Consider the following 27,126-nt stretch of genomic DNA (forward strand, 5'->3'; position numbering starts at 1 on the left):
TTCATCAAGGAATCTGCAGTCATCTTTTCCCTGCTTATTTATGGTGATGGTCAATATTTCCAAAAGTATTTTTAAATCGTTTTCCAAGTAGATAATACACCAAAGGCAAACAAGCACACAAATATCAGTGGATAAAGAATTCCACCAAATAATGAATAATTAAAATTATAATCAGTTTCACCTTCTACAGATTCATCTCTGATAGCTCTTAGAGTTATTTGATACAGAGAGTAAGGACTTCAGCTATGAGCCCAGCTTACTGCCCAGTTACTATGCATGGGAGGTAGAACTAAAGGAGTCATGGCAGTGTATTGTGAAAGCTTTTTTAACATAGTAACAAGAACCCTGGTATTACTTCAGAGAGAAAACCAGTGCAGGGATTTAGAAAGATGAGTTATTAAGATCACATTAACAAAGATGACAAATACAGGGCAGACTTTTGCATAAGTGAAGATAGCCTGTGTATAGGTTTTAGATATTAGAGGCCAGGGAAATGCCACACTCAAATAAGAACCTAAGTAAGAATGCTGATAGGAGCTGTCAGTTCTGTGAGAGAAGGAGGGAGATGGAGGGAGACGGAGGGAGAAGAAGGGAGAAGGAGGGAGAAGGAGGAAGAAGGAGGAAGAAGGAGGAAAAGCGAGAGAGGGAGAGAGAAGCAGATGCTCCCTAATTGCAGTAAGTAACTTCTGTTTAAGGAGTGGTCATGTTATAAAGTGTCTTGAAAAAGGAGATGAGGCTTGTGATCCATGTAATAATGTCTACATTGCCAAGAACTGTCTTAGTGGCTAAACTTGAAGGATGAAAAGACATCTTTTGGCTTCTATATCCATAACTGAAATGATGCAATTTGCTCCAATAGCCTGCGAGGGCACTGAACCCAAATATGTCTGAGTACTACAATTTTGTTCTGTTATGCAGTAAAGGAAACTCAATTTTCCTGAAAGGTAAGAATTTGGAAGAGGGGAAGGTTACTAGTGGTAAAATACTTGGCAGATCTTAGAATATAATCACAAACATTGATATTTTTATTGGGCAAAAATTGCATTGTATTGACTAAACATGTTAGATATTTAAAAGCTATTTGGGGCAAGGACACCCAATGCTACATTAATAATGGTTTTTTTCATTTTATTTCCTGATTTCTAAAGGAAAAGTTAAAAAACCTCAGACTAAGCTGCTTTAAACACTTAAAGCATGCTTTTAAAATGACTTAAAACCTAAATAAAGCTCTAATGCAGCACACGAGATTAAAGTCCCCCAAATCTCTAGGACCAAATTCTTATTTTCCAAATTCAGAATAACTAATGTGGCTCTGAACACTACATTTAAGAGATAATCCTGAGTAGCATGAAGATATTATTCTCTGCCACGAGTTATTGTGATATAGATCCACAACTTTTACCTCCTTGATGTCAAAAGGTTGTAAAATTAAGATGTGTCTGTTTTGCCCAGATGAGGACAGTGTCACAATGTGCCACCACTGCTTCTAGAGTGAATTCTTATCTTTGAAATGAATTAGCAATTTTTGCCATTAATATCCAATCACTTTTAACTCCCCTTATACACTTTCAAAACATTTTAACCACTTAATAGAATTTTTTTTTTGTCTTGGGTACATTTCTTAATGAGGACTGTTTCTATAATGAGTTTCAGAATTTACTATTCAGTCATCTAGGGATTACATGTGTAAAAACAAAACCTAGATGCATTTTACTTTAAAATGGAATAGGAATAATTTTAGACTTGCAGATTTGAAGAAGTGGATTTTATTTTAAGCTTTGAAATAAATTAATTGTTGGCAAGAAACCAAGAATTTTAGCTCCCACAGTAACTTTGAAAAAGTTCTATGTGTATGTGAAGGCTTTTGGAGAGTACTGGATGAGAAAATTGTTTGCAGCTTTAATCGTGCAATTTGTTAAGTAAGGGGTGGAAAAAAGAGGAAAAGGAAACACAATATATTTGAAACCAATTCTTGTGTTATTTTCCCTGAAGTACTGTCTCTTAGGTTCCCGATAGTCGATAAGTAGTAGAAGTGAGTAAACATAATGCAATACATATTCAAATTAAAAAATGAGAAGCCTTTTTAATTGCAATTGTTACCTGTATATGCAGTTTTCTGAGCTCCCCAGTAACATGTTAATGAAAGGATTTAATGAAAAAAACATGAAGCATAATGGGAAGATCCTAGCATCACCAGTACAGATTTTAAAAAGGTCTTCTCAGTTTACCTGCAAGAATTCCAAACAGCATGTGAAGAATCTCTCTTTATCAGGGACACCATTTCTGCAATGACACTTTGGAAACTGAGGCAGCTAAACTGGGGTTCAGTTCTAAAAGGTTTTAAGAATTCAAGCCTTCATCCAGGAAAGCCCTTTCACTTATGTTTAAATGTTTACCAACACTGTTTTCTGTACCAGGATCAGAATACTGAGCAGTCTACAGTATGAAAATCATAATCCTGGAATATCCAACAGATACAAACTAAATATGCCAGCAAGTGGTTTCTAGTTATAGAATCATAGAATCATAGAATTGGCTGGGTTGGAAGGGACCTCAGAGATCATCGAGTCCAACCCTTGAACCACCGTTGCGGTTGCTAGACCATGGCACTGAGTGCCACATCCAGTCTTTTTTTAAATATCTCCAGGGACGGAGAATCCACCACTTCCCTGGGCAGCCCATTCCAATGACGGATCACTCTTTCCGTAAAGAAATTCTTTCTAATATCTAACCTAAACTTCCCCTGGCACAACTTAAGTCCATGCCCTCTTGTCTTGTTGAAAGTTGTTTGGTAAAAGAGCCCAACCCCCACCTGGCTACACCCTCCTTTCAGGTAGTTGTAGAGAGCGATGAGGTCTCCCCTGAGCCGCCTCTTCTTTAGGCTGAACAACCCCAGTTCTCTCAGCCTCTCCTCGTAGGGTCTATGCTCGAGTCCCTTCACCAGCCTGGTTGCCCTCCTTTGGACCTGCTCCAGAACCTCGATATCCTTCCTGAACTGGGGGGCCCAGAACTGGACACAGTACTCAAGGTGTGGCCTCACGAGGGCTGAGTACAGGGGCAGAATCACTTCCTTGGACCTGCTGGCAATGCTGTTCCGGATACAGGCCAGGATGCCATTGGCTTTCTTGGCCACCTGGGCACACTGCTGGCTCATGTTCAGCTTCTTGTCGATCCAGACTCCCAGGTCCTTTTCTGCCTGGCTGCTCTCCAGCCACTCTGTCCCCAGCCTGTAGCGCTGCATGGGGTTGTTGTGGCCAAAGTGCAGGACCCGGCACTTGGCCATGTTAAACCTCATCCCGTTGGAATCTTCTAAATTATTTTGTATGTCCTGTCTTCTAAATTATTTTGCTGGTAATGTTTGCTGGAATACTGTAGGGCTTGGAATAGCACCTTCTTTTTATTTAACAAATTATTCTGAGGTCTGTTTGCCAAATTCTCATGGTATTCAAGAGGATAAATTGAAGGTGGCTTCCACCAGAATTTCTTCTCTGCCAGTTAATTTGCATAAATCTGTAGCTCACAAAAAGCTGCGGAAGAAAGGGTAAGAAAAACAGAAGATGAATTTATCCATGTAGGAGATATGCTATAATCAATAAAACAACTATATTCTTCCTTTTGCTAATGTGCCAATAATTTCAGGGGACTGCTATCTTTCCAAGTTTTCAAGTCTCCATCCTCACCTAATGGTCCCATCTGACATTTGTCATGAGAAGACTTCCTGTTTTTAAAAGTTCCTGATTTTACAGTTTGGATAAGATCTACAAATGACCAAATCTCTGAAGCATCATGGTGCCTTCGCTGTACCCACAAACAATGAGGTCTGAAACCATCTGCCTTCTGCCAATGAGCTTACTCTTCATTGCCATGTTGCTTTGTGCAGCTGCCCTAAACATCCTCAGGGATCTTTCTTCAATGCTCACAAAGAGCAAAGTCTCCATTGATGATAACACATGTTGCTGGCACTCAGACCTCTTAAATGGAGCCCCCACAGCTGGGAATCAACTGGTTCAAGCTGACCGAGTATGTCAGATGGTGACAGTTGTTTATCACTGCTTGGTCTTGTGTCAGTTCACTTTTAAAGATAACTGCTGGTGCCTTGGTAGATGTTCCACAGAGCTCTGAGAAAGGACCAAGGAAACCTGCTGGGGATCTGGACATTGGGGCCTGAATGTATGGACATTTCCATTTACATCTGAAAGAGTTTCTGCAGCACATTGAGTGGATCCTTTGATTTAGCCACAGTATAGTGTTCCAGCAAAGACAAAAAAAACCAAACAGAAAACTCTTTATAGTCTTTTGAACTGAAAGAAACTTTTTCAGCTCTGTAGGTCTCTCTGTAGTTTGTATCATTCTCTGTAGTATCTTCTTCACTCTGTCTTATCCTATTGCAAATCCTATATTGTAACCCTACATCTCTGAGGCCTTAACATGATTTTTCCCCTCCAGGAATTTCAGAAATACATCAGCAATAGTTTTACCTCATAAACTTGATTCCTGATGCAGTTTTTTAGAATAATGTTTTTGGAATATGTTTAGTCATCAGATGGTGGTTTTGACCCTTGTAGCCATGTCCACAAATTAATCAACCCCACTATTATCTTTTGGTTCTACATAGTTATTGTTCTGATTCTTACCCTCCTTTTGAATTTTGAGGCATCTTTCTTGATCCCCAAATACTATCTATATACAAAATAGGCTTTTAGTAGCTTTATATTTAAAAGTTTTTTTGTGCTTCTGCAAAGAAAAAATTGCCTGACCATAATTAGAACACTGATAATTTATAAAATTCTACTGCACTGATGAGATAGTAGAAAAACACATGGCAAAATATTTCTGGAGGAAAGAGAAACATCTGGAACGTATGTTTGTAGGTGTGTGAAACAAACTTTCTCCTCTTTTCTTGGTGTTTTGACTAACATTAATAGTCACATTTAAACATAAGGAATGGGAAGATAGGCTTTGCAATGATCATTATGTCTAGGCCACTCAAATATCAAAAATTTCAGAGGCAGGTAGAATTTACATGCTCTGTGCCTTATATCGGATTTACTGGAGACTGATAGAAAGGTCAAAAGTGAAATAAAACACCAAGTGAACCCATATACAATTTCTTTTCATTAGAATAAAGTGGCAGAGTCACCATATTATTAATTAGTCAGCAGCATTAAAACTATATTATTTCTCAGAGAAAGCTTTTTAAATTCTTGTATAATAAGCCAAACACATTTAACAGTGAAATTTTCCTTTGATGGAATAGATATCCATAGTATGTGTTTTACAACTTTTTCTCTACCCTGGCATTTGCTTTTAAAATTTTGTTCCAAAACAGTTCTCATAGTAAGGCATCAACAATAAAGGAAGATATGGCAGTTCTGTATGAATATTTACCTTGCAAGGAACATTTGTGAATTGTACCCTGAAGCCCTGCAATAGGACATTGCCCTTGCGAAGGAGAGGCTATAGTCTTGGGATTGAGCTCAAATGGATACTCCACAGGGGCTTTTCAGGTCTGTTGGCTCTGAACTTTTCTTGACCAGCCAACAGCTTTGTTTTCCTTGATTTAGCTGCTACAGAAATTTCATTGATTGACCAGGCATCTATGATTAAGTTGTTTGACTTTTTTGTGTGGTACAATCGTAGTTTTATACAAACAACAGTAAGAAGCAGTGGCTCTCTGAAGAATGAGTTATTTACCCAGTTATATAGTACAGAGAAATACAAGTCTTGTAAGACAGCAGAAGCCTTGAGAAGTGAACACAGGATGAATAGTAGAGCAGTAAAGGCATGGGTGATGTGGCTATTAAATAACCCTGTCTGGGTGCATATTGCAGCAGAAGTGCTAAAAATCCTTATTCATAAGCTAGGATGTTCATATGCCCCACAGCATCATGGAGACCCTAATCTGAAACCATTCTCACATTACCAACCACCAAAGTCCACCAGAATTCCACAACAAAAGCAAAATAGGCTATTTCATCAAAATAAATAGATTCCATTAGGGGAATTCAGGCACATTGGTTGACAATTTTGCTCCTCAGCTGACACAGAGACATTAGCTTGCCACTTACATTCTTAATGTATCACACCTCTACCCTGTTATCAGAACTAAATTTCACATCCACGCCTGCACAGTCTGTTTTATGAGCATGAGTGCAAACAGTGTCTTGCATGAGATAAGTTGGTTTATGTGGGAACACATGGGTTACTACTGGTTACCATGCATTAAAAATGAAGTTAAATCAGAAGCATTGGTTTCAAACCAAAACAAAACACCAACAAAAAATTTAATTTTCACCATTTGCTTACACTCATTTTGTGAATGAGTTAGCTTCACAACGAGTTAAAGATATGTGTACCAAGCAACTGTTTTCTGTTCATTCAGTTCTTTTTTCAGAACCCATTTCTGTCTAATAACATTTCAGTAATGATTTCTCCAGAAAGCTGAAAGAAGCAAGAATTAAGAATATTCTCAGAATGAACCTATACTGGTTTTATTTTAGGCTGGTTCTCTAATCATTCAGGGTTTATTTGAGCCACTTGGTTTACCAATGCTACAGGCTATGACATTCCTGATAAGAGCAAGGGAAGTATCATCCCAGTAATACAATGGCATTTCCTAAGGCCCAGTTAATGATTCTCTCTTCCTTCATAATGAGATTTTTACCATCATGCTCAGCCTTCACCAAACACAAATCACAAAGCCCATTCATGTGTCTGTGTTGTAATAATGGTTTACACCCACAAGCATAGATGTTGTAACTTGGTTTATCATAGCAAGTAGAAGGACATTAATACTTTCAAAGGGGTAGGTTTTAAATGCTCCTGACACTGGGATCTTCCTAATGCTGGGAATACCACATTGTAGTGCTCTGCTTGTGTACTGAGACATAGAAGACAAGAAAGAAAATGCTCCCTCACAGATCAAGAATCTTTCTTCTTTCATTTTTGTAATCTAATTGAGCAATGGGACTGGGGATTTAGGACTACTGTTGTTTAAATAGATAGCTGGAGGGCATCCATGTTCTCCTAATCTTACTCACTGAGAACAGAATTAAACTTTTTGCTCCTCTTAATTTACAATAAGACTTGAGAGCAATCTTTTCTAAAAGTAATCTGTGTTGCTGGGGAAGAGAAGTTACATATATAACAGTGACAGACTACAGTTACATACAATCAAACAGCTAGAAAACATGAAGAGAGCTCACATTAAAAAGTCAGATCATATATCAGAAATGACCATTAACTTCACTCCTCTTGAGCTCTCCTAGCTATAGCAGAAGTCTGCAAGAGCTGAATAGCAGCAACAGGCAAAACTAATGCTCCAAGTGCCTTAGATTTCACATGCAGAGGTACACAGAAGAGTTTACAATAAAGGAGTGAAGGGGATGGGAGGGGAAAGAAGTGGAGAGGAACATAAACCAAAACCCAAACATTTTGAAGTTCACATAATGCCATAGTTATGCCTTTTAAGATTAGATATATCTAGATAATTTCAAATAAAGTAGATCAATGCAAGGTAAATCTATGATGCAGAAGAACACATGAATCTATTTCTCCCTTTTCTGTTTGTTTTTATCTAATGCTTTCCTTTACTTGCCACTAAAATCAGTAGCTACAACAGCAGTAGAAAGGGATACATGGATAGATATTATCTACAGTAATCAAGATGTAAGAAAACATATGAATGCAAAATTTCAGATATTAAAAAAAAAAAAAATCAACATGTTAAGTTATGGAGGTTTATCTGAATCATCTGACCTTGGAGTCCTCCAGAGCCCTCATAAGTATAAATGCTGCTCTTCAGGCTCAGGCTGTTCAAAATGAATGATGTGTGCTTGTTCCTATAATTATCTCTCATTCCTTACTGGATACACAAGTCGGTTTCATCCCTCTACATTTTGCTGGCCTCTCTGGAGACAGCATATATTTCCTCTTCCTGCCCTCAATTTTATACTGTGGTACATTGTTCAGTTACATTGCTCTGTTCTGATAGATCTTTGATCAACGTATTGAATCAACATGCTTCATTTTTCTGCTGGAGAAACTGTTCCTACACTGCTTGCTACATTTCAGCTTTTGGTCCTTTGCCAGGACTGTTAACACTGGTCCCTGTTTCTGGTAATTTTGGTGATAACTTGCCATGAGGCCATTTTATTGGTACTAGAAATATTTAAAAAGAGACAATTTTCCTCATGATCACTTATGAGTTCAGCAATGCAAAAATTGCACTGCAATTTTTTACTACAGTGAACTAGAAAACAATAAATGTTACAAACCACAAGTTTCATTGGTAACATGTTCAAAATATGAGCTTGCTTAAAATGCTTTTTCACAAATTTATAGCAAAGAAGGAAAACCTGAACCAAATTAAAATTTTCATTTTTCACCCTTTGTATGTAAGCACTTGCCACATTCAGCTGAAGCTGCAAAGAAGAAAAAGAGATACCTTAACTCTAAATACAGAGGGATAGAACTTACGATGTAATTAGGTGGGAGAGCACATCTTGGGGAGGATGTAGAATGATGGAAAGATAAGCCAGTCTCCTCTGACTTACAGTTTTATCTTAATTAATTTTATTAATTCAATATTATCTTTTAATATAAAAACATCACAGCCATGACAATTTAGAAGTCTGTGAAAAGGATTAAGAATTAGACTGTATTAGTGAAAATGGGTGACAAGTACCAGTGAGGGTGCTGTGAACTGCTGAAGGACTGGAGGCAAACATGTAAAAGCCAGAGCATGACACTGGGGTTGTGTGTTTCCAGGAATCATTTCATTCCATGGAAAAGAGTGTAAACCTTCACAGGAATATTGCTGGCCTTTAAAACTCAGGGCAGGCATAGTTTTAGAAATGGCCAATTGCTGGCAATCCAGGGCCTTCATGGACTGTGAAGATGATTGAAAAGTCATCTGCTCGGAGTCCTCATCTGTGCTACTCCAGTGATTTCTGGGTCTTCAATACCCATTTTGAGACCTTTGTGCTCAGTCCCTACATAATCATAGTGTTTCAGCTGTAACAATTTATTTATGAGAATTACAGTATTATTTTAACAATTACTTTATTGTACACTTCAGTACCTCTGTGACTTAAGAATGACAGAAAAACACAGCTTTATTTTGCCTTCAAGCAGTGATCATTTCATGACAAGTTATTAAATATTTAATTCTTGGAACAATAGCAGTAGCAGTAGCCTGGCAAATAAACCATCTTCTACAGGTGACCTACCTAAAATCCAACCTACTGGAAGCATTAAGTAGAGGAAAAAGTATTTTCTTTCTCATTGTGAACTTCCAAAGCCTCCCTTTGCTACATGACTACATCAAGTAGCCAAAACACAGCTAATATTCTCTAGAAGCCACATATGAAACAAGTTTTTCTGAAAATATTGCTGATCTACTATTTCAGAATCTTCTGAAATAAGGAGGTGGACTTTGTGCTGGGCTAATGGTGGGACTTGATTATCTTAAGGATCTCAAAGGTTTATCTTAAAGATCCTTTCTAACCAAAATGATTCCATGACCCTAAAGCTCCATCCAGGTACCAGAATTACAATCTCACCAGCACCAGAGCTCTAGGTAGAGGGAATAGGACAAGACCCTTACTCTGTGATTTCCTAGTCCAAATCTCTCAACACAGTCTTGATTTCCTTTTCTAGAAGTACTTGTAAGTCACTGAATCTCCTCTTTTCCTCTTAAGGAAAGCATTACTCTGTGTTTCTATCCCTCATGTGGGAATCTACTTGGGATGAGTCTAAACCTTCACATTACCTGATTCGCATTCTGAGAAAAGCAAAGGTTAGATATTATGATAACATTTAGTAGTAAGAAAAAAATATATATCAATTTTTATAGTTACGATAGAAGCCTAGTCCTGGGCACAGCCTTTAAGATTTAAAGACAAATAAAATAGAAACATGAAGAGTGAGAGAGAACTCAGCATACAGCACTGTGAAAATATTTTCTATTTCAGTTCAGGTATCTTTACTCAAAATACAATTGTCAGTCAACAAGAAACAACATAGATATATCAAGATTTCCACTGGCACTGTTATCTCTTGCATAAACACCATTTTCTATATTCTCATGTCACATCTGCATTCAGCATCTCTGTATCCACACTGGGAACCTGGGATATATCCTTCCCTCACCAAGACTGTGTTATCATAATGAATAATGTATGACCTACAGATTAGGGTAATTTTTTAGGCGCATCAAAAATGACTTTAGCTTGACTATTCATTAAGTTAAACAGTGCTGTTAGGTAAAAGAAAAAAAAAAAGCTTTATCCCAATCCTTTACTGATACATAGAAAACATTTAAGATTTAGATGGAAGACTCGTTGTATGTGTGAGTAGTTTACTAAACCTTTGCTGAGAGCTCTGCACCTTCTGTAGTCTACTTGGCATGAAAGATGGAATTGGGCAGATGTTTTTTGACAAATAAACTTCAATTTTTACTCAAACTAATTAGTTGTTGACTATTCAGCACTTCCACAGTTCCATTTTCTTTAGGCACTTTTTGACTACTCTGATTCTGCTTGTAAACAGTGATGCAATTTCAGGCAGATTCCAGCCACAACAATTGGCTCCTGTGTGAAGTTTCTTAATAATACAACCAGAAAAAACTAAAATTCACTTTCTATATTTAGCAAAGTTAAAGGTAAGAGCCACAGCAGGTATGAACTGGAGTCTACTATTTAAAGTCACTGAAATTACAGGGATTTTGACCACACAGATACAGGACCTCACATCTGAATGCTGAGAGACCAAGCAGCCATGGTAGGCTTTTGCACTGGAGTGTTTTCCATCTTTTACTACAAACAACAAGTCATGAAAATCTTGTTCCAGGGGATTAGGAAATATTTACCTTATTTCAAAGGGATATCCTTTGTGAGTTATTGCTCACTAATGAAATAAGACAATCTGTGCCCAATCTGTCCCTCAGTTTAGATTGGAAAATTATTGCTGCTCTGATTTTAAATAATGTATAGTGTATCTTTACCACCATATGGTATTGTGCTTCCAAGAAATGCTACGTATGGCTCTTCTGGAAGTATGATTCTTCTCTATCTCTCTGAGATAGAGATGTTATGGAACAGCAGAGACCAAAAGTTAGAGTGCTGACTTTATATTAGCAATTAGGTAAAAAATAGTAGTTTTTAAATAAATAGCCCACCCTTTATTTTGAACTTTTAACGACAGAATTTAAGCCAAAAAGCTTTCAAGGATAATAATGTAAGACAGCTACATGCCACTACCACAAATATTTGTTAAATTTTACTAAAGTGGCTATTTTTATGTATCAATCTTTACTTCCATGATCTTTACTACTTTTACTTCAGCAGAAGAGATATCATGCTGAGCTTAATAAAATGGAAAATGGATTCCCAAACTGTTAATGTGGACTTCCATGTTTCCAGACTGCTAAGAGAACACTATCAGCTCTCTAATGAAACCTTTGCCTAATGGGCTTTGCTGTATCTTCTGGACAAGGTTCAGAAAAGAAGGGAAAACATTTTTTTTCCTAACTCATCTGTGATTTGATTTCTCAGTAGACAGATCTTCTAGGACTGACTGAACTCATCTTCTACTATTTCAACATATTTCCAGCATAGAAATAATTCTTTTAACACTAAGGGGTTTGTAAAAGAGATCATGCCAATGAAATAGAGGAGCTTTTCACTGGGTCTGTGTCTTTGGTTGGTGAACCCAGTTCTGCCTGCATTAGGTACCTCTGCCCACTTTCTCCATGAATGATTAAACATTACCCATGTGGTATTGCAAAAAACTTACAGATTACATGCATTAGCAAAGGTCCTGATCAGTAGCCTCAGTTTGTGGTCTAGTTCCACCTCTCTAATGAGCACTCAAAAGAGCTACGTATATGCTATAAATAAAGCTACAATTTCTTCAAGGCAGAATTTGGATTAATAGGTGTATTTTACAGAGAAATATAGGAAACAAGAGTTAGAAGTTTTTTTAGCCTCTGCCATGGTAAAAGCCTCACTGTCAGAATGAGGTTTGTTTGTAATTGTAGAGTGAGATACTAGTTCATAGATATTTGCACATTTCATCAAATAAATCTAAAAATACAATTCAGTTTTTTGCCGTCATCCCTCCCACAAATATGCCTGTAACCCTAATTAAGGCATTTGCAGATCTCAACTGATAAATGCTAATTATCATGCAGAAAATTCTGCCTTACATCTGGTTTGTGAAGACGTATTTCAAGCATTTTGACACACAGAAAGACTTCCTCAATGTTAGGCACACTCACATTCATATATATATATATCTCTGTGTGTGTGTGTGCGTGTATATATATATATACATATGTTATTAATTACAATCATAGGTACCTCATGCAGGCTTAGCTGGCAAACTGAACAGGGATTGGGCCAAATGACCTCCAAAGCAGCCTTCTAACTTTAATTACTCTGAGACTGGAAGCTTCAAGTTTGGGTTCTGACCCTCTTAAGCCATCTCTTTGCCAAATAGGGAAACTGGATTTAGGTAAAGCAGTCTTGTGCATTGAAAGTATTAATACCAGAAGTGGGAATCTCTCAAACAGTGAGTTCTCATGGCAGTGCCTGAAACATTATCTTTCAAAAACCTGCAGTCTGCAAGCTACATTAACTGATCTGAAAATACCTACAATTTACAAAAATAAAGATTGCAGCATGGGTATAATCTGGGCTTTGCAGAATTTGCTGTGGAAATGAAAAGCACTTGCAAAATTTAGGCTCTATGATCAGAAGGACTGAACTGAAAGCCTCAAGGAGATGAAGAGGGCTTTTGTCATTTTAACTTTCATTAGCATTAATGGCATTGCACAGCTATAGCACTGCTCATCTGGACAGATACACCTCTGATTGTTCTGGCGGGTATGAAGCTTTTACACAGACATTTAGATAATTGGATACCCACGCCAACTTATGTTCCACTTAGAATTCAGATGAAAGCTGAAATTCAGTGGCCTTTTTTCCAAGTTACATTTGTTGTGTTCCCTCTCCTTGTATTAATCTCATCAAACATTTGCTGTTTTTTGAAATTTAGAATGCCAAAATGGCTTGAAATAGCATCAAACAAACAGCTATTTCTTTCCTACAAGTAATTATCAAGAGCAAATGGAAGTTTTAATGACTGTGGACTGCTGTTCAGTAAATCCATTCTAGATTTGAGGCAAGTCTTAGACAAATAGACTTTTTCATCTTCCAATTTTGCACTGTCCAGTAACACCAGATCCTATTACACCATTAACTGGCCGTTTGACTTTTGAAGCTCTCTCATCACATTAATATTCAGGAACACATTGCCTTTGTGAAAGAATGTATATGATGTAATTTTTCTTTTCCATTCAGAAAAAAACTGTTCTTCTTGGAGAATGGGTTTGACTGGTTATAAGACAGGAGTGTGGCTTTTCAGAGAAAGAGAGGATTTTTAATTCATGTTGCACAGAATCTAGTGCCTTCTGTTTGCAAAAACTTCATTTCCTTTCCTCCAGGAGGGAGAACCTTGCTTCAGTTCTGTTCCTTTGAATTACAATTAGATCTTTGAAGTCCAGACAGCTGAATAAACAAATTTCCCCCATCAATTTAAATTATCCTCGCCTATTTGTCAGTACCAGCAGAACACTACATAGCATGTTGCCAATCAAAACTCTGCTTTTAATCACCAGTAAAACACTACAGATTCAGGCCTGTGTAGCCAGAGGAAGGAGGTTGGGTTGCTGAAGCTCCCAGATACAGGTTGCTGGTGCAGGATGGGTAAGATATTGCCTGGAGGCTGCAGCCTGTGCTACTCAGCACATGTAATGAAGGCACAGGTTAATTAACCTTAGCTTCAGGAGCAGTTTCCAAGCTCAGTTGAATGGAACACAACTGGCCCTCGTGCATGCTGTGCATTCCTGCTTGCTACAGCCCTATGCAGACTCTCAGGCTTCCAATTTCCCTGTACCTTCAGCACCTCCTGGGAAGCAGAGTCTTATACAGAGAGGAACAGAGATGCTGTGATTCCTTGCTGTTAGGTTGTGCCCATGGGGAAGGAAGAAGCTAAAGCCTCTTTTGTATTTAAGTTGTATTTGTGCAGTTTACAGCTCCCAAGTGCTCAGCACAGGGAGGCCTTCAGGTCACCCGCTCTGGGTAGATCTAAGCAGGGATGCAGCAGGACAGCAGCTCAGCTGAGACACGACCTCCTTTAACAGAATGACTGGAAATAGTTACCCCCTCATGTACTGCACCCATGACCATTCTCAGCTGTGTCTGCTTTCAATCTTGTGTGCCAAACATGAGTTCCAGCCCCCATGAGAATCTGCTGCTCTGTGCTCTCCCTACTTCTGTACAGACTCTGAAATAGGAAAATTAAATTTTCTGCTTTTGACCCATTTGCATTCTAACTCCACCCACCAGCTTCAGTCATTTGTATTGTTATTAAGATTTTCCCTATCCAGCAGTGCTCCAACTTTTTCACAGAAGCAGGTCAGAAATGAAGGGCACTGGCATATTATGCAAACAACTTGGAGTTGCCTAACACCAGTCAGCTGATTACCACTGACATTCTGAAATTAAAATATCTGACAATGTCATATTCTTAAGTAGTTCCTATCTTCTCTCCCAGAACTGGAGGCACATATGTTAAGAAAACAAAATCTCCAATAAGGCTACACATTTCTGATTCCAAACTTGCCCTTTTTACTCTGCTAAGGAGGTTGGATTATACTATATCTGCTATCACACTGGTCAGTAGGAAAAAAAAATGGTAGACAGACTATTTCCCCTCTCTGGTTTCTGGTTAGCAAAAGTGAGAATGAAAACCATAAGCAAGAATTCACTCTGAATTTCCCAAGTGAGTAATAAGCTCGAGTTCATCAGAGTAGAGAAAAGCTTTGTGACAATTTGTTTAAATGAATCTAATTACAGGCCTTGTCAGGAAGGTGTTGGATCAAATTTTTCTCTCAAAAAGAAGTAACAAAACAACACTGTGCATACAAAGTGATATTTTGGTGGAGAGATGCATATAAGTGACAATTAGACTTTTTTCAAAATGGGTCTCAGCTGAGTCAGTGGGAGAAAAAACAGGCATACAAAAGGTGATAAGCACTGATGGTTCCTTCAAATAAATAGAATATTGTTTCAACTGTTCTAAAAGGAATTATTGCTAAAGTGGAAGAAAGACTTTCTTTCTTCTTTCCTAGAGCAGGACTTTTTTGAATGTTTTGTACCATAATGTTAAAATCTTTATTATGTGTACATTGTTTCAAAAGATCTTGCCTGCAAATTTGTATTTTTCAAGGCTCTCCATTTCTTTATTTTAATTTTTTTAACAGTTCCACCCAAAAGGGAGATGATGATTATGAAGATTACACTACAAATAAGACTTGGGTTTTGACTCCCAAAGTCCATGAGAGTGATGTCACTCTTATTTTAAATGGCTTGCTGGAAGGATACGACAACAAGTTGAGACCTGACATAGGAGGTATGTTGGCTTTCCTTTTTAACCACTTTTGACTAAGCAGTGAAAAGAACAAATTTTCATACTGTAATATGTTACATAGAAAGCAGAAGCCAGGCAAAGTAGTTACGAGAGCAAAATAAAATGCAGGAAAATGTGGCATGAAAAGCGGTCATGATTTTGGAAGCTGACATAATTTAAGATTTATTAAATATCTCTGGATAGATTTAGCAGACTGTTGTGATTTGCTGAATCAGGCTGCTTATAATGATGCCCATGCATAGAGGTTAGGAATTCTGGGGAATTAAAAAGCAAGTTTCTATCTTTATAGATCTGAGGGTCTTAGAGAATCACAAATAATATACTGGCAAGGAAGATACTACAGCCTGATCTTTGCATGATATGATGAACACAGAGCCTGGAACATTCTGCAGTGACTGAAGCAGCATGGGCCCTGACTTGCACAGCAGGATGAGAAGCAGCTCGGGAAAGGGGCACAGAGAAATAGGTTGACAAAAAAGCAAGGCTGACCTCCCCAGATTTCCCCATGGCCAATATAATTGTACAGACCTGAGCCTGGACGCAGAATGGAAGTGTAATTTGACTGAACCCCATTTTGCAGGAATCTTTCTCTCCACAGATTACTGCGGAAGCTTTAAGAGATAAATCTCATTGAGTTGCTGCAAATCAGTTTGAGAAGGCCCCATGTGTGCAGCAAGCAGGCAGACAATACCTCTGGAGAAGAGGATACAGCAGTAATAAGATTATAGAAAAATGCAAACAGAACTCACGGATGAGGCAGGCAGAAAAAAGCAGAAAGCATCAAGGTTAATGAAGGAAGCTGTTTCTAACAAGTTTATAGTGGCTTATAAACCAAGGAATTTTTCACAGTAAGGGATAACATAAGTATTTAACCTTCAATGTATGCATTTGGTGTAAATCAGCAGAGGAATTTGTCTTATTCTTCCAGTCCAAGACTTAAGAGAACAGAAAGGAATTAAGCCTTCATAAAAGCATTTAGGCAAAAAAATAATGTTTTGGTGTATAAGAAAAAATAATAAAGCTACAATAGAATAATATCACAATAAATCAATCTATTTAGAATACATATTACCAAGTTCTTTACTACAACAGTGGTGAAATACTGCAACAAGTTGCCCAGAGGGGTGGTGGAGGCCCCATCCCTGGAGACATTCAAGGTGAGGATTGATACACCTCACTGCAGGGGGGTTGGATTAGGTGACCTTTAAAGGTCCCTTCCAACCCCCATTATATTATACCATTATATATTCCAACCCCTCTATACATTATATGACTCTAAAATGTAAAACGAGTGATGCGAAGCAACACAAATAGTTTGCTTGGTTGTGTTTTGTCAGAAGTGTTTCTGTGACCTGACAAAAAACATACTTTAAAATGGGTCTGGGAGTGGGTAACAGCTCTGCTATCACTGTTCTCATAGCATAAGTAAATTCTCCCTGACAGAATAAACAATACAAACATTTGTCTGCGAGTGTCTCCAACTAATATCAAACTGGAGACATTGCTGTAAGTTTTTATTTTGTATGCAATTTAGATTTAGGGTAGCCATAGACATCAAAAGAGGTACTAATATTTTGCTTGTGTTTGAACTGTGTAGTTGATTTTGGCCTCCACTCATGGTACTGATCCTTATTGTTTCTCTTACAGTTAAACCCACAGTAATTCACACTGACATGTATGTAAATAGCATTGGGCCAGTGAATGCTATCAATATGGTAAGTCAATGATTGTCAATTCTCCTCCAATTTTCACATTGTTACAAAGCCTCCATCGTTTTTGACACACCAAACTTTTCATCAGTTTCCATGTTGTGCTATGCCTCTATTATATTTAAAATCTCATTATTATGATGAATGTGAGGACCATATGAGCTATGAGCCTGTACAAGATAGGGAAACTGAACTATATGCTGAAAAATTAAATAATTATAACCTATACTCACACTTTTACTTGCAAGGGCTTTGTAGTAATTTATATCCTGTAAAACTAAGCTTTCGTATTGCTATAAAACAAAAAGAAACTTTCACCACTCATATTGCCACTCTTGCTACCAAGAGAGGAAAAAAACCACAACAAAACAACAAAAAAGCCTAGATCTTATCTCCTCTCCTTTTTACATAGTTCCAACAGAGAAATTTAATTATATCTTCATACAGGTGGGGGAAAGTATTCTGGCCTTAGGACAATTTCTACTTCATTCATGTAGTTTTCATGCATAAAAGAAAATTCAGATTGCATCGTTCCCCTCTGTATTTCCCTCTTCAGCTTTTGGCTGCCCAGTGGTGACACGTAAAATGAGACTTCACCACTTCTGATATCAGCTGGGAGGGCACAGGCAATTAATGGAGCTGAGTCAGCTCAAATTTTTCCTATCCTATATCCAAAAGACTAAATAATTGTTGTCAAACCTGATGAGACATTGTTTGAGGTATGGAGTCAGAATTAGAAAGGTGCTTACACCACTTAATTGCATCTTAGCTTCCCCTGTCAGTGAGAAAATAACAGAATAGTTTAAAAACTGTAATCTTTAGTAAACCATGCCCTTGAAAATTGGCAGAAAATTGTTTTTGTCAGTTCTAGTATCATCATCTACACTTCACACTTTTTCATGTGAAAATAAGGAAAGCATATCAGGAATTATGTGAAATTCTGAGTGCTCTGTTTTCATCAGTATTTCTGGTTAACACAACAGGAATATACAATTGATATATTTTTCGCCCAAACGTGGTATGACAGACGTCTGAAGTTCAACAGCACCATAAAAGTGCTCAGGTTAAACAGCAACATGGTTGGGAAGATCTGGATACCAGATACATTCTTCCGAAATTCCAAGAAAGCTGATGCTCACTGGATAACAACTCCTAATAGGATGCTCAGGATCTGGAATGATGGCAGAGTGCTGTACACATTAAGGTATTTATACCTGACTTTGATTTCAGTTTCTCTAGGGAAAGCAAAAGAAAATATGAATTCTGGTTATGTGGCATTAACTGAAAGAAAAAATATTTTTTACTATTTACTTATGCATGCAACCTTAGAGAAGGGAAATACTGAGAAGATCCTAGTTGCATGCAATTTATTTTATATGGACATAGAAAAGTTTATTTCTTCCTATAGATTGTACTGTCTCACTTCACAATAATCCCCTTCTTATAGTAAAATGAATATAAGCACAGTTATAGCAACTAATCTGCATTTTCAGGAGTGTTTTATTGTTTTCTGCCAAAAAAAAGGTTTGAAGAAAAGTTATTACTCATTATAATGGTAATTAATAGATCCCTAGTTTTGGTTAAGACAACTTCCTAACATTGCAACTGTCTGAATTACAAAGAGAAACTTTATTTCATGGTTATTTTACATTCATTACACATTGCATCACCAAAAGAGATGAGAGAATGTTCAGAATTGAAATCCAGTGCAAGTCAAAGTAAATAGACAAAAAAGGGTCCTAGGTCCACTTTTAAAATGTAAAATTTGGACTTAGCTACACTTCCCAGGGATGTAGTGGATTCTCCATCCCTGGAGATATTTCAAAAGAGACTGGATGTGGCACTCAGTGCCATGGTCTAGTAACTGCAACGGTGGTAAAAGGGTTGGACTCGATGATCTCTGAGGTCCCTTCCAACCCAGCCAATTCTATGATTCTATGATACTGTCTCTTTAGATTTCATCACTTTTCTCTTCAAAACCCTAGGTTTCTTTCATTAGAAAGAGAAATACCTGACAAAACTCAAAAGCAGTTATCTGTTATTAATGTATGCAGAGTTCTAGTGACACACAGCAAGCACCAGTAAGGATTCAACCTGGATTAATCCATAAATGATATAAGATATCATCAGAGACAGGTTTCTGTCCTGAAGAGAAGAACACTGTAGAAGAGATAGTTGATCTGCTCATTCACCTTCCCCAGGCTCAACAACGATCCAGCCTGACCAGCAGGAAGTCAAACTAAATTAGCAGGTAGCCTGCCTGTATCAACACAGCCTGCATGTATCCTGAAAAAACTCCCATGTGAAAAAAATAAACAAAACCACAAAAACCCCAACCAAACAAAAAAACACACCAACAAAAAAACAAACAAACAAACAAAAAAACGAGAGTCCCACCACTTCACTAGAGGTGGATGCAGAGACAGATGACCCAAGAAGAATATAGAGTTGCATCTGAACAATTTAGGACAAGGTTAGAAAAGTCAAAGTTCTTCTGGAATTAAATTTGCCTATGGACATGAAAGCAAAAAGGATTTCTACATGTGCATCCTCAGCAAAAGTAAGAATAGGGAAAATATGGGCACATTGCTGAACAGGAATGGGGACCCAGTCACAAAGGACACCAAAAGGCTGTGGTACACAATGCCTTCTTTGCACCTGTCTTTCCTATTAAGACCCTGCCTTCAGTAACCCCAGCTCCCTGGGACCAGTAGAAAAGTGGGAAAATGAACATTTACCTTGGTGGAGTATAACTGGTTATGGGCTAAATAACTGGACATGGAGGTGGATTTCATGTGCCTGAAGTGACAGACTGGGACTATGAGGTCCATGCTCAGTACCAGGGAGACACACCTGGAGTACTGAGTCCAGTGCTAGGGTCTCCAGTACAAGAGGGGTATGAGATTGCTGGAGAGAGACTCAAAGAACAAATAAATATCACTCTGCTCTTGCATTTTTCCCCCCTTTCACTTTTCCCTCTCCCATCCCACCTGCTCCCTCCTTTTCAAAGTATCATGCAGCTCATGGCAGGGATGGAGCTATGTATAGACCAGCAATAATTAAAGGACTAAAATACTGGAGTTTTTAGAAGGCACATCAGGGAATAAGTCTCATTTAATTTTGGATTTCTAAAAGTACACGTCTCCACTTGATCCTACACTAGCTGAGTGATCATGGAGACATTTCCTGTAGCACCTACAGCACCCAAGTTATCATGGAGAGAATCCTGCTATTCAGTAGGTAGAAACACCTTTTAGTACATTCTTCTGATTTGATTTAAATACCTTATTTTGGCATGAAACTATATAAGAATATCCTCTGAGTGCCTTTCCACTAGCCATGGCTGTCTTGGATGCAGATGTCTAAATTTGGACTCCCATCCATCATTGCTGGAATACAATCTTTGTCATGTAAAATACATTCCCCTAGTGCATTATGGCATGTTGTGACACAGAGATTTGTCACTGCTCATAAAATGACCTCTATCACTACTTATGGATTTGCCAGCCATGAGTAACACTGTCATTTCAGATGCATAAGAACAGAACTTGAATACCATATTCTACTACACTGTCCAGAAAGCAGCAATCAGGGCCTGTGTAACCAAAAATGAAACCCTGCTTAAAAGAAACTGTGCTTGGAATATCCAAATTAATACACACATATCAATAGTTTAGTTTTACTTTATATATATATACATATATATATTTCCATAGTCCAGTGCCACATTCCATATTAATAAGAAGCTCATTTTGCTTGCCATGATGGAGCTTTCAGGACAAACTTCTCAAGTGTGTTCTGTATATCCCCATCTCTTTCTCCTCAGGCTGACAATTGATGCTGAATGTCAGCTACAGTTACACAACTTCCCAATGGATGTCCATTCCTGTCCCCTGGAATTTTCAAGCTGTAAGTAACATGCCTAGAAATATCCCTTTTTCTTACACACACTGAACCACTTATTATAAATGTATATACACATAAAATCAGCAAGGGCTATGGTGTTAACTAGACACAGTCCAAAGATCTTCATTTTTATGTTAATAGTATTTTCAAGTACATGAATCATATACGCTCATAAATATAATTGAGGAATGCTGTATAAAATGAATACCATTTCTGGGACCTATGTGGTTAATTTATGCTTATATTTTAGCATACCAATAGAAATTTTTACTTTCAGCATCAAAGCCTCATGGCTTGATTCTCTTTCTTTCTTTCTGTGTATGGGTGTTTTACTATCAATAGTTGGAGTCAAGAGTTTGACATTTTTCAGTCAGGTGAAGGTATGAATTCCTGGTCCAGCTGCATTCATTTTGGCTATGACTGGAGGACAGGTAAAATTGCATCCTATTGGATCCACAAAAGTGGAAATCTCATTTTCAAAATTTTTTTCTCAAGAGCTATTTTGATTTATAAAAAAAGAAAAAAAATCAAAAAAATGTGACATTAAGTAAAAGACACTAAGTAACTCGAGGAAAACATGTCTATAATATACTTGCAATATGCTTCTCCAATTTTTTTCCAGAAATATAAAGCAGTATTTTTATTCCCCAATGTACACTAAAATTCTGGCAATGACTGTGAAACAAATTCTGTGTTTTCCATTGCACTAAGATGGTTACCCAAGAGAAGAGATCATTTACCAGTGGAAGCGCAGCTCGGTGGAGGTGGGGGACACCAGGTCCTGGAGGCTTTACCAGTTCTCCTTCACAGGATTAAGAAATACAACTGAGGTGGTGAAGACTACATCAGGTAAGACAACTGATCTGTTTAATTTCAGGTTCATTTAGGACTTTATGAAAAGACAGAAAAAAGAAAGATCTCTCTTAGACTTAGCATTAGCACTTCACCAAAGAATTACAGACTTTTAAATACCTATAGAAGCATCCAGGCTTTAGTATTTCTGAAGAACTGAGGCAGAAAATATATTTGTCATCTACTGGTGCTCCAATAAATACGTACAACTGTCAGGAGAAAGCCCCTACCACAAAAGGTGTGTGAGGGAACCTCCTTATCCTTCTTCAGCATAAAAAAAGCTCAGCTGAGCCACTAAACGACAATGTGATACAGATTTGTTTATTTTTCAATCTGCTTCCAACTTAGAGAAGCAGAAAGTAGGCCTGCACAGGAATGAAATTTGAAGTCCCAACCTCTTTACTACAGCAGCTCCAAGTTTATTTTATTCCTTAAAATAGGGCACATTCAACTCTCATTAAAGAGAACAGCCTTACAAATCAGGGTCTCAGATGATTTTCCTGCATATTTCTATCTCCTTGGAAACGAGTAATGGAATTTAAAATGATAAATAAGGAAGTACTCAGCGTTTGATAAAAATAGACATTTTAACCCTACTAAGTAAGCTGTAAAATACATTCCTCTAAACAGATACTGGTTTATTTCTTAGTGAAAAGAAAATCAGTGAAAATTGCAAAGAATACTAAGAGAAATTACATATTAATATAAGAATATGTGCACGATATCCCTCGTCGTTGATTTCTTACTTTCAAAAAAGAAAAAAAAGCAAATGAAAGAAGTTTTTCTTTCAGGTTGCTTCTGATTTTTGCCTTATTTAATTGTTCTGGAAAATGTATTGATTTAAATTCAGACACCAGTTTTAATTTTAACTTCAGATATATCCCCATCCATGTTATGTCTAAAAGTTCAGCATTGCTGTAATGTTCAAAATGAGGGTGAGATACTCTAAAGCTGAGAGGAGCCTGCTGTGCATTACACTGCAGTGCAAACAAAGAGGCTGAGAAATAATTCAGCTTCAAACTCCTGAATCACTGGACATTAAGCACCAATGACATGAGTCTTATGAGCAGGGCAAAAATGGAATGAAACCTCCCAGCTGTAGCCACATTTGCCTTGGAGCATCTTCTGCCATTTTAACTGAGGAGGATATTTAGTCAGCTATTCAAGAAAGCATTTGACCTTTCTCATTTTTCCCAAGAAAATAAAAACAAAGGTGCAAAAGAGGACAAGAAAGCAGCATGGGTATGAGCCATAGCTGCTAATAACCACTATTACACATGACATGGTGGAATTGCTCTCAAAACAAAATTACGAAAAGCAAAACAACTCATCTCAGACTGCCTCTGCAACAGGCCAAGCACAAAATGCAGCAGTGTACTCAAGTGGGATCTAAAGCCTCATCCTACCCAGGTTGAAAATTAATTTTATTTCAACCATAATTCAACTTTCCTTTCAGCTTAATAGTGTCTCTCTAGGACAGTGAAACATTTGAAGCTGTTGGCAGACACCAGGCTGAACAGACCTACTGTCATGTCCACTGCTTTGGAGAAAATCCTCATCTCTAAGCTAATGTCCTTAAGATAACCTTAAAATAGCTTAATAGTTATATCTCAAGGTTTTACTTATAAATATTCTTGACACCTGTCCAGAAAGAGAGTAGGGAGCACTTTTCCTTATCAATTACTTTTGTTTTCTTTTTGATTCAAACTCTCCCTTATTTTAACTGACATAAACCATTGTTTGATATTGCTGTACCAAACTTATCATTATTTGAAATAAAATAGAAGAGGAGTTTAGTTATTTAACATTCAGATACCACCATTCTGTAAGGTTATAGATGATTCTGTCAGCTGGAGGAGGATTTTTGCTGTGGTGGGAGTTTACAACAGTTTGATTTTGCTGTCAGGGGATAAAACAAATCTAATGTAACTACTACTGCATATTTTTTTTTAATAATAATAAACTTTTTTCAAATAACCCAGATACTCTTATCAGTTTAGTGATTCATCAAACCATAGCAACTAAGAAATATTTGCTAAAGTTTTTGTAAACTCTTGTAAAAAGTTTGCTCATTGAAAATAATCAGTCTACATTTCATGCTCATGTTTTCAAAGAGTAAAGATGTAGTACAATTCCCTCCCTCTGATACCTGTTTTATTCTTCAGATTTTCTCATTCAAGTTGTTTAATTGTGCAGAAAATTGGTATTTATAGATTAATTCCTATGACTGTATAAACAAACTAATACAGTAAGTAGGCTGTTTGGTTCCTCTCTGTCATGCAGACATCTAAGATTTATGTATGTGTGTTTTTCCAGAACTGTAAAAATCAGAAAAAATATAGAACCTCATGTATATTAATCCCTGGGAGGCAGGCAAGGTGACAGGAGTGAGACGAAGGCTTCCTAAGAAACTGGACTATGAGCTGCAGATAAGAGGGAAACAGGCTTTTCCTGGAATGGTTGGGAAGGAGACTCAAGTCAGCTGTCTGCTTCAGCCCTTGGCAACATCTCAAAAGCCAAGAAAATCTGCACAGTCTCCCCTGACTTTCTTTCCTCATCCCAACACCTCTCTGCTCATCATGCAGCCTGTAGTCAGATAGGAAATCTCTACGAATCCATTCCTGTGACAGCAGAGCAATAGGGAAATCCCTGCTACCTTACCAGTACAGGCTGAGAAGCAGAGAATTTAACACAAATGACATCTCCAACAAGGAAACTTGTGAATCCAAGTAAGTTATATATAACTACTACTGAGTTTTGGCATGGTTTCTTATAAACACCATAAAATGGATCTTTCCCATTTATAGGGCAAGTGTAAGCACCCATGTGAAAAACACCTCCAAAATATTGTTAGCTGCTGTAAGACTCCTTGGAAAGAGTTTTATGGCAAGCAGTGGGAAGCCCCAAGCCAAAGCAGAAGAAATAAAACCTTGAGGCTGGAAGGGTCATCATTGCTTTGGTGTTCATGCAAAAAAAGCATCCAGAACACAGACTCTTTGGCTTCATTATGTCTTCCACAGTGCTGGGCTAGATCTCAGTGGTTTAATGGGCAGGAAAAAACCAACCACTATCACTGTGGAATCAGTATGTTTAAAATTCTTACAGATTGAAAGAATCTGACTTTCCAAGTTTCTATCTGTATAGCTTCTGGTTTAGATCTCTGAAGATCACCTACTCCAAGCCCTGTACTGAAGCCCTCTCTGGACAGCCTGTTCTGGTACTCTGTCACCCTCAAAAGTAAAGAATTATTTCCTCATGTTCAGATGGAACTTCCTGTGTTCCAATTTGTCTGTTGCCCTTTGTCCTTTTGCTGGGCACTACTGAAATAGTTTGGTCCCATCATCTTGACACTCACCTTTTAGATATTTATAAATGTTGATAAGATCCACATTCAAGTTCATCTGACTGTAACTCGTCATAAAAAGATTTTAAAGGCTCTTTGATGATTAATCTTCTGAGAGGGATTTAAAGCCTTTTAAAATAATAGAGACAGTAATTCAGACCTTTTTTACTCAGTTTTTCCTAGATGCAAAGTCAGTTGAGTCACCCCAGCAAAGTGAAATCATGAGTGTCCCCAGAGAAAAGTTGCTGGGGCCTGAAACCTCTTTCATCCCACCCCAGCATGACTACCCAATTCAACAGACTCTAATGGTCATGCTTAGTTTTCTGAGTTTCTGTCTCTGAAGGTTTGCCATATTTGAAAGCATGGCTTGCTACAGTTTAAACTGAGCTTTAGAAAGGTCGGGTAAAGATACAAAATATTAATATATGAGTAAAGAATTAATAAGGGGTAATATGGAATACAAGTGCTTCCACTGAACCTAATGTAGGGTTATTGGAAAAGCACAGATGTTAAAGGCAAGACTGGTTTTGTAATTCATATTGTTTTGTGGATATAACAGAAAATGGTTATTATAATATTATTTATATGTAAGAAATCTTAAGAATAATATTTGCTCATTTAATAGCAAGAATGCTAGATAATTTAAGATATTTAAATTATTTAAAGAAAAACAATTTTGAATACATTTTTAATTTTATGTTAAAATCAGCAAATTAGCAAAGTGAATCTGTCTTAAAAGTCTTTCCTTCATATAACCAGGCAGAAAACACATTTGCTAAGGATGTTTGAAGGTGATGAACAGCTTAATGTTCATGTTTACAGAATAGGGATAGCTCATTTAAAGTAAGTTTGGATTTGCCTGGGGCACATATATGTCCTCAATAATAAACATACACCTCTAAGGCTGTTCTTACAGTTAAATCCCTTCAGTCTGCAAGTGCAATTTCTAGCTTCTCCATTTCATTTCATTGCATAGCATTTTTAGTAATCTACTTATCTAAGATGATGTTTTGTTAGGGGATATTGTCACTGCATTTGAATGGATACAATTGAAAGGCTGAGTGGAAGTAGGACGTACACGTCTGCATAACAGAATCTGAGTCAGGCAGCATTGATAGGAGCTAATAATACCCAAATCCAGCCAAATATCCCATGTAAAAAGCAAATGAAACTAATTTAACACCACTGAGTTTAAATAGACCTTCCCAGTGAGCTTTGAATTTTAAACTTTTTTTCTACCAAATCAACCAGGAAAGCCAAAAAGAAAATAGAGTGGGATGTTAAATGAAAACATGTACAGTATGTACAAACGCCTAAAATTCTGCAGTACCTTCTGATTATAAAATGTCCTACTTACATTTTTAGATACATGTTATCTCCAATTCCATAAAGTCATCCTCTAACACTGGCAACAGATTCTGACAGAGGAACATAGTAGCATAATATTAAGCATGGTAGTAACATTCAAATATTTGTCATTGTAATTTGGTTTCAAACATTAACTCCCTCATTTTTACTGTTAAAACAATAGTTTAATTGTAAATACTGTGTTTTAACATCAGCTTTTTAAGCAGGGCATAATTGTCCTCATTTTGATATACATTATTGGAGCTATAAATATGCCACTTATCTCAAAAAGTGATACAGTCTATTAAGTGAGTTCTTTGCTTTTCTCAAGAAGACTGCATAATTAAGGCTAAAGAGCTTCAGGATAAAATTTATGTAATAACACTTTCTTGTATTCTGCCCTACATAAGAGAATTTTCAAATATTCTTCAGGATTTAATGCTTAGAGTACCAAAACACCCTTTGTCTGTCTTA

At 37.3% G+C, this 27,126-nt stretch overlaps 1 protein-coding gene across 1 annotated transcript in view; it reads left to right on the forward strand.

Moving 5' to 3' along the window:
- Positions 1-27,126, forward strand: part of GABRG2 (gamma-aminobutyric acid type A receptor gamma2 subunit) — a 61,788-nt gene that overhangs the window by 9,322 nt on the left and 25,340 nt on the right. The window contains exons 2-6 of the mRNA XM_030459025.1: positions 15,329-15,477; positions 17,143-17,210; positions 18,188-18,408; positions 21,031-21,113; positions 21,822-21,959. Of these exons, the coding sequence (XP_030314885.1) occupies positions 15,329-15,477; positions 17,143-17,210; positions 18,188-18,408; positions 21,031-21,113; positions 21,822-21,959 (659 nt within the window). The remainder of the gene's footprint in view (positions 1-15,328; positions 15,478-17,142; positions 17,211-18,187; positions 18,409-21,030; positions 21,114-21,821; positions 21,960-27,126) is intronic.

The sequence above is a fragment of the Calypte anna genome, chromosome 13 (genome assembly GCF_003957555.1).
Source record: "Calypte anna isolate BGI_N300 chromosome 13, bCalAnn1_v1.p, whole genome shotgun sequence".
Classification (NCBI taxonomy): domain Eukaryota; kingdom Metazoa; phylum Chordata; class Aves; order Apodiformes; family Trochilidae; genus Calypte; species Calypte anna.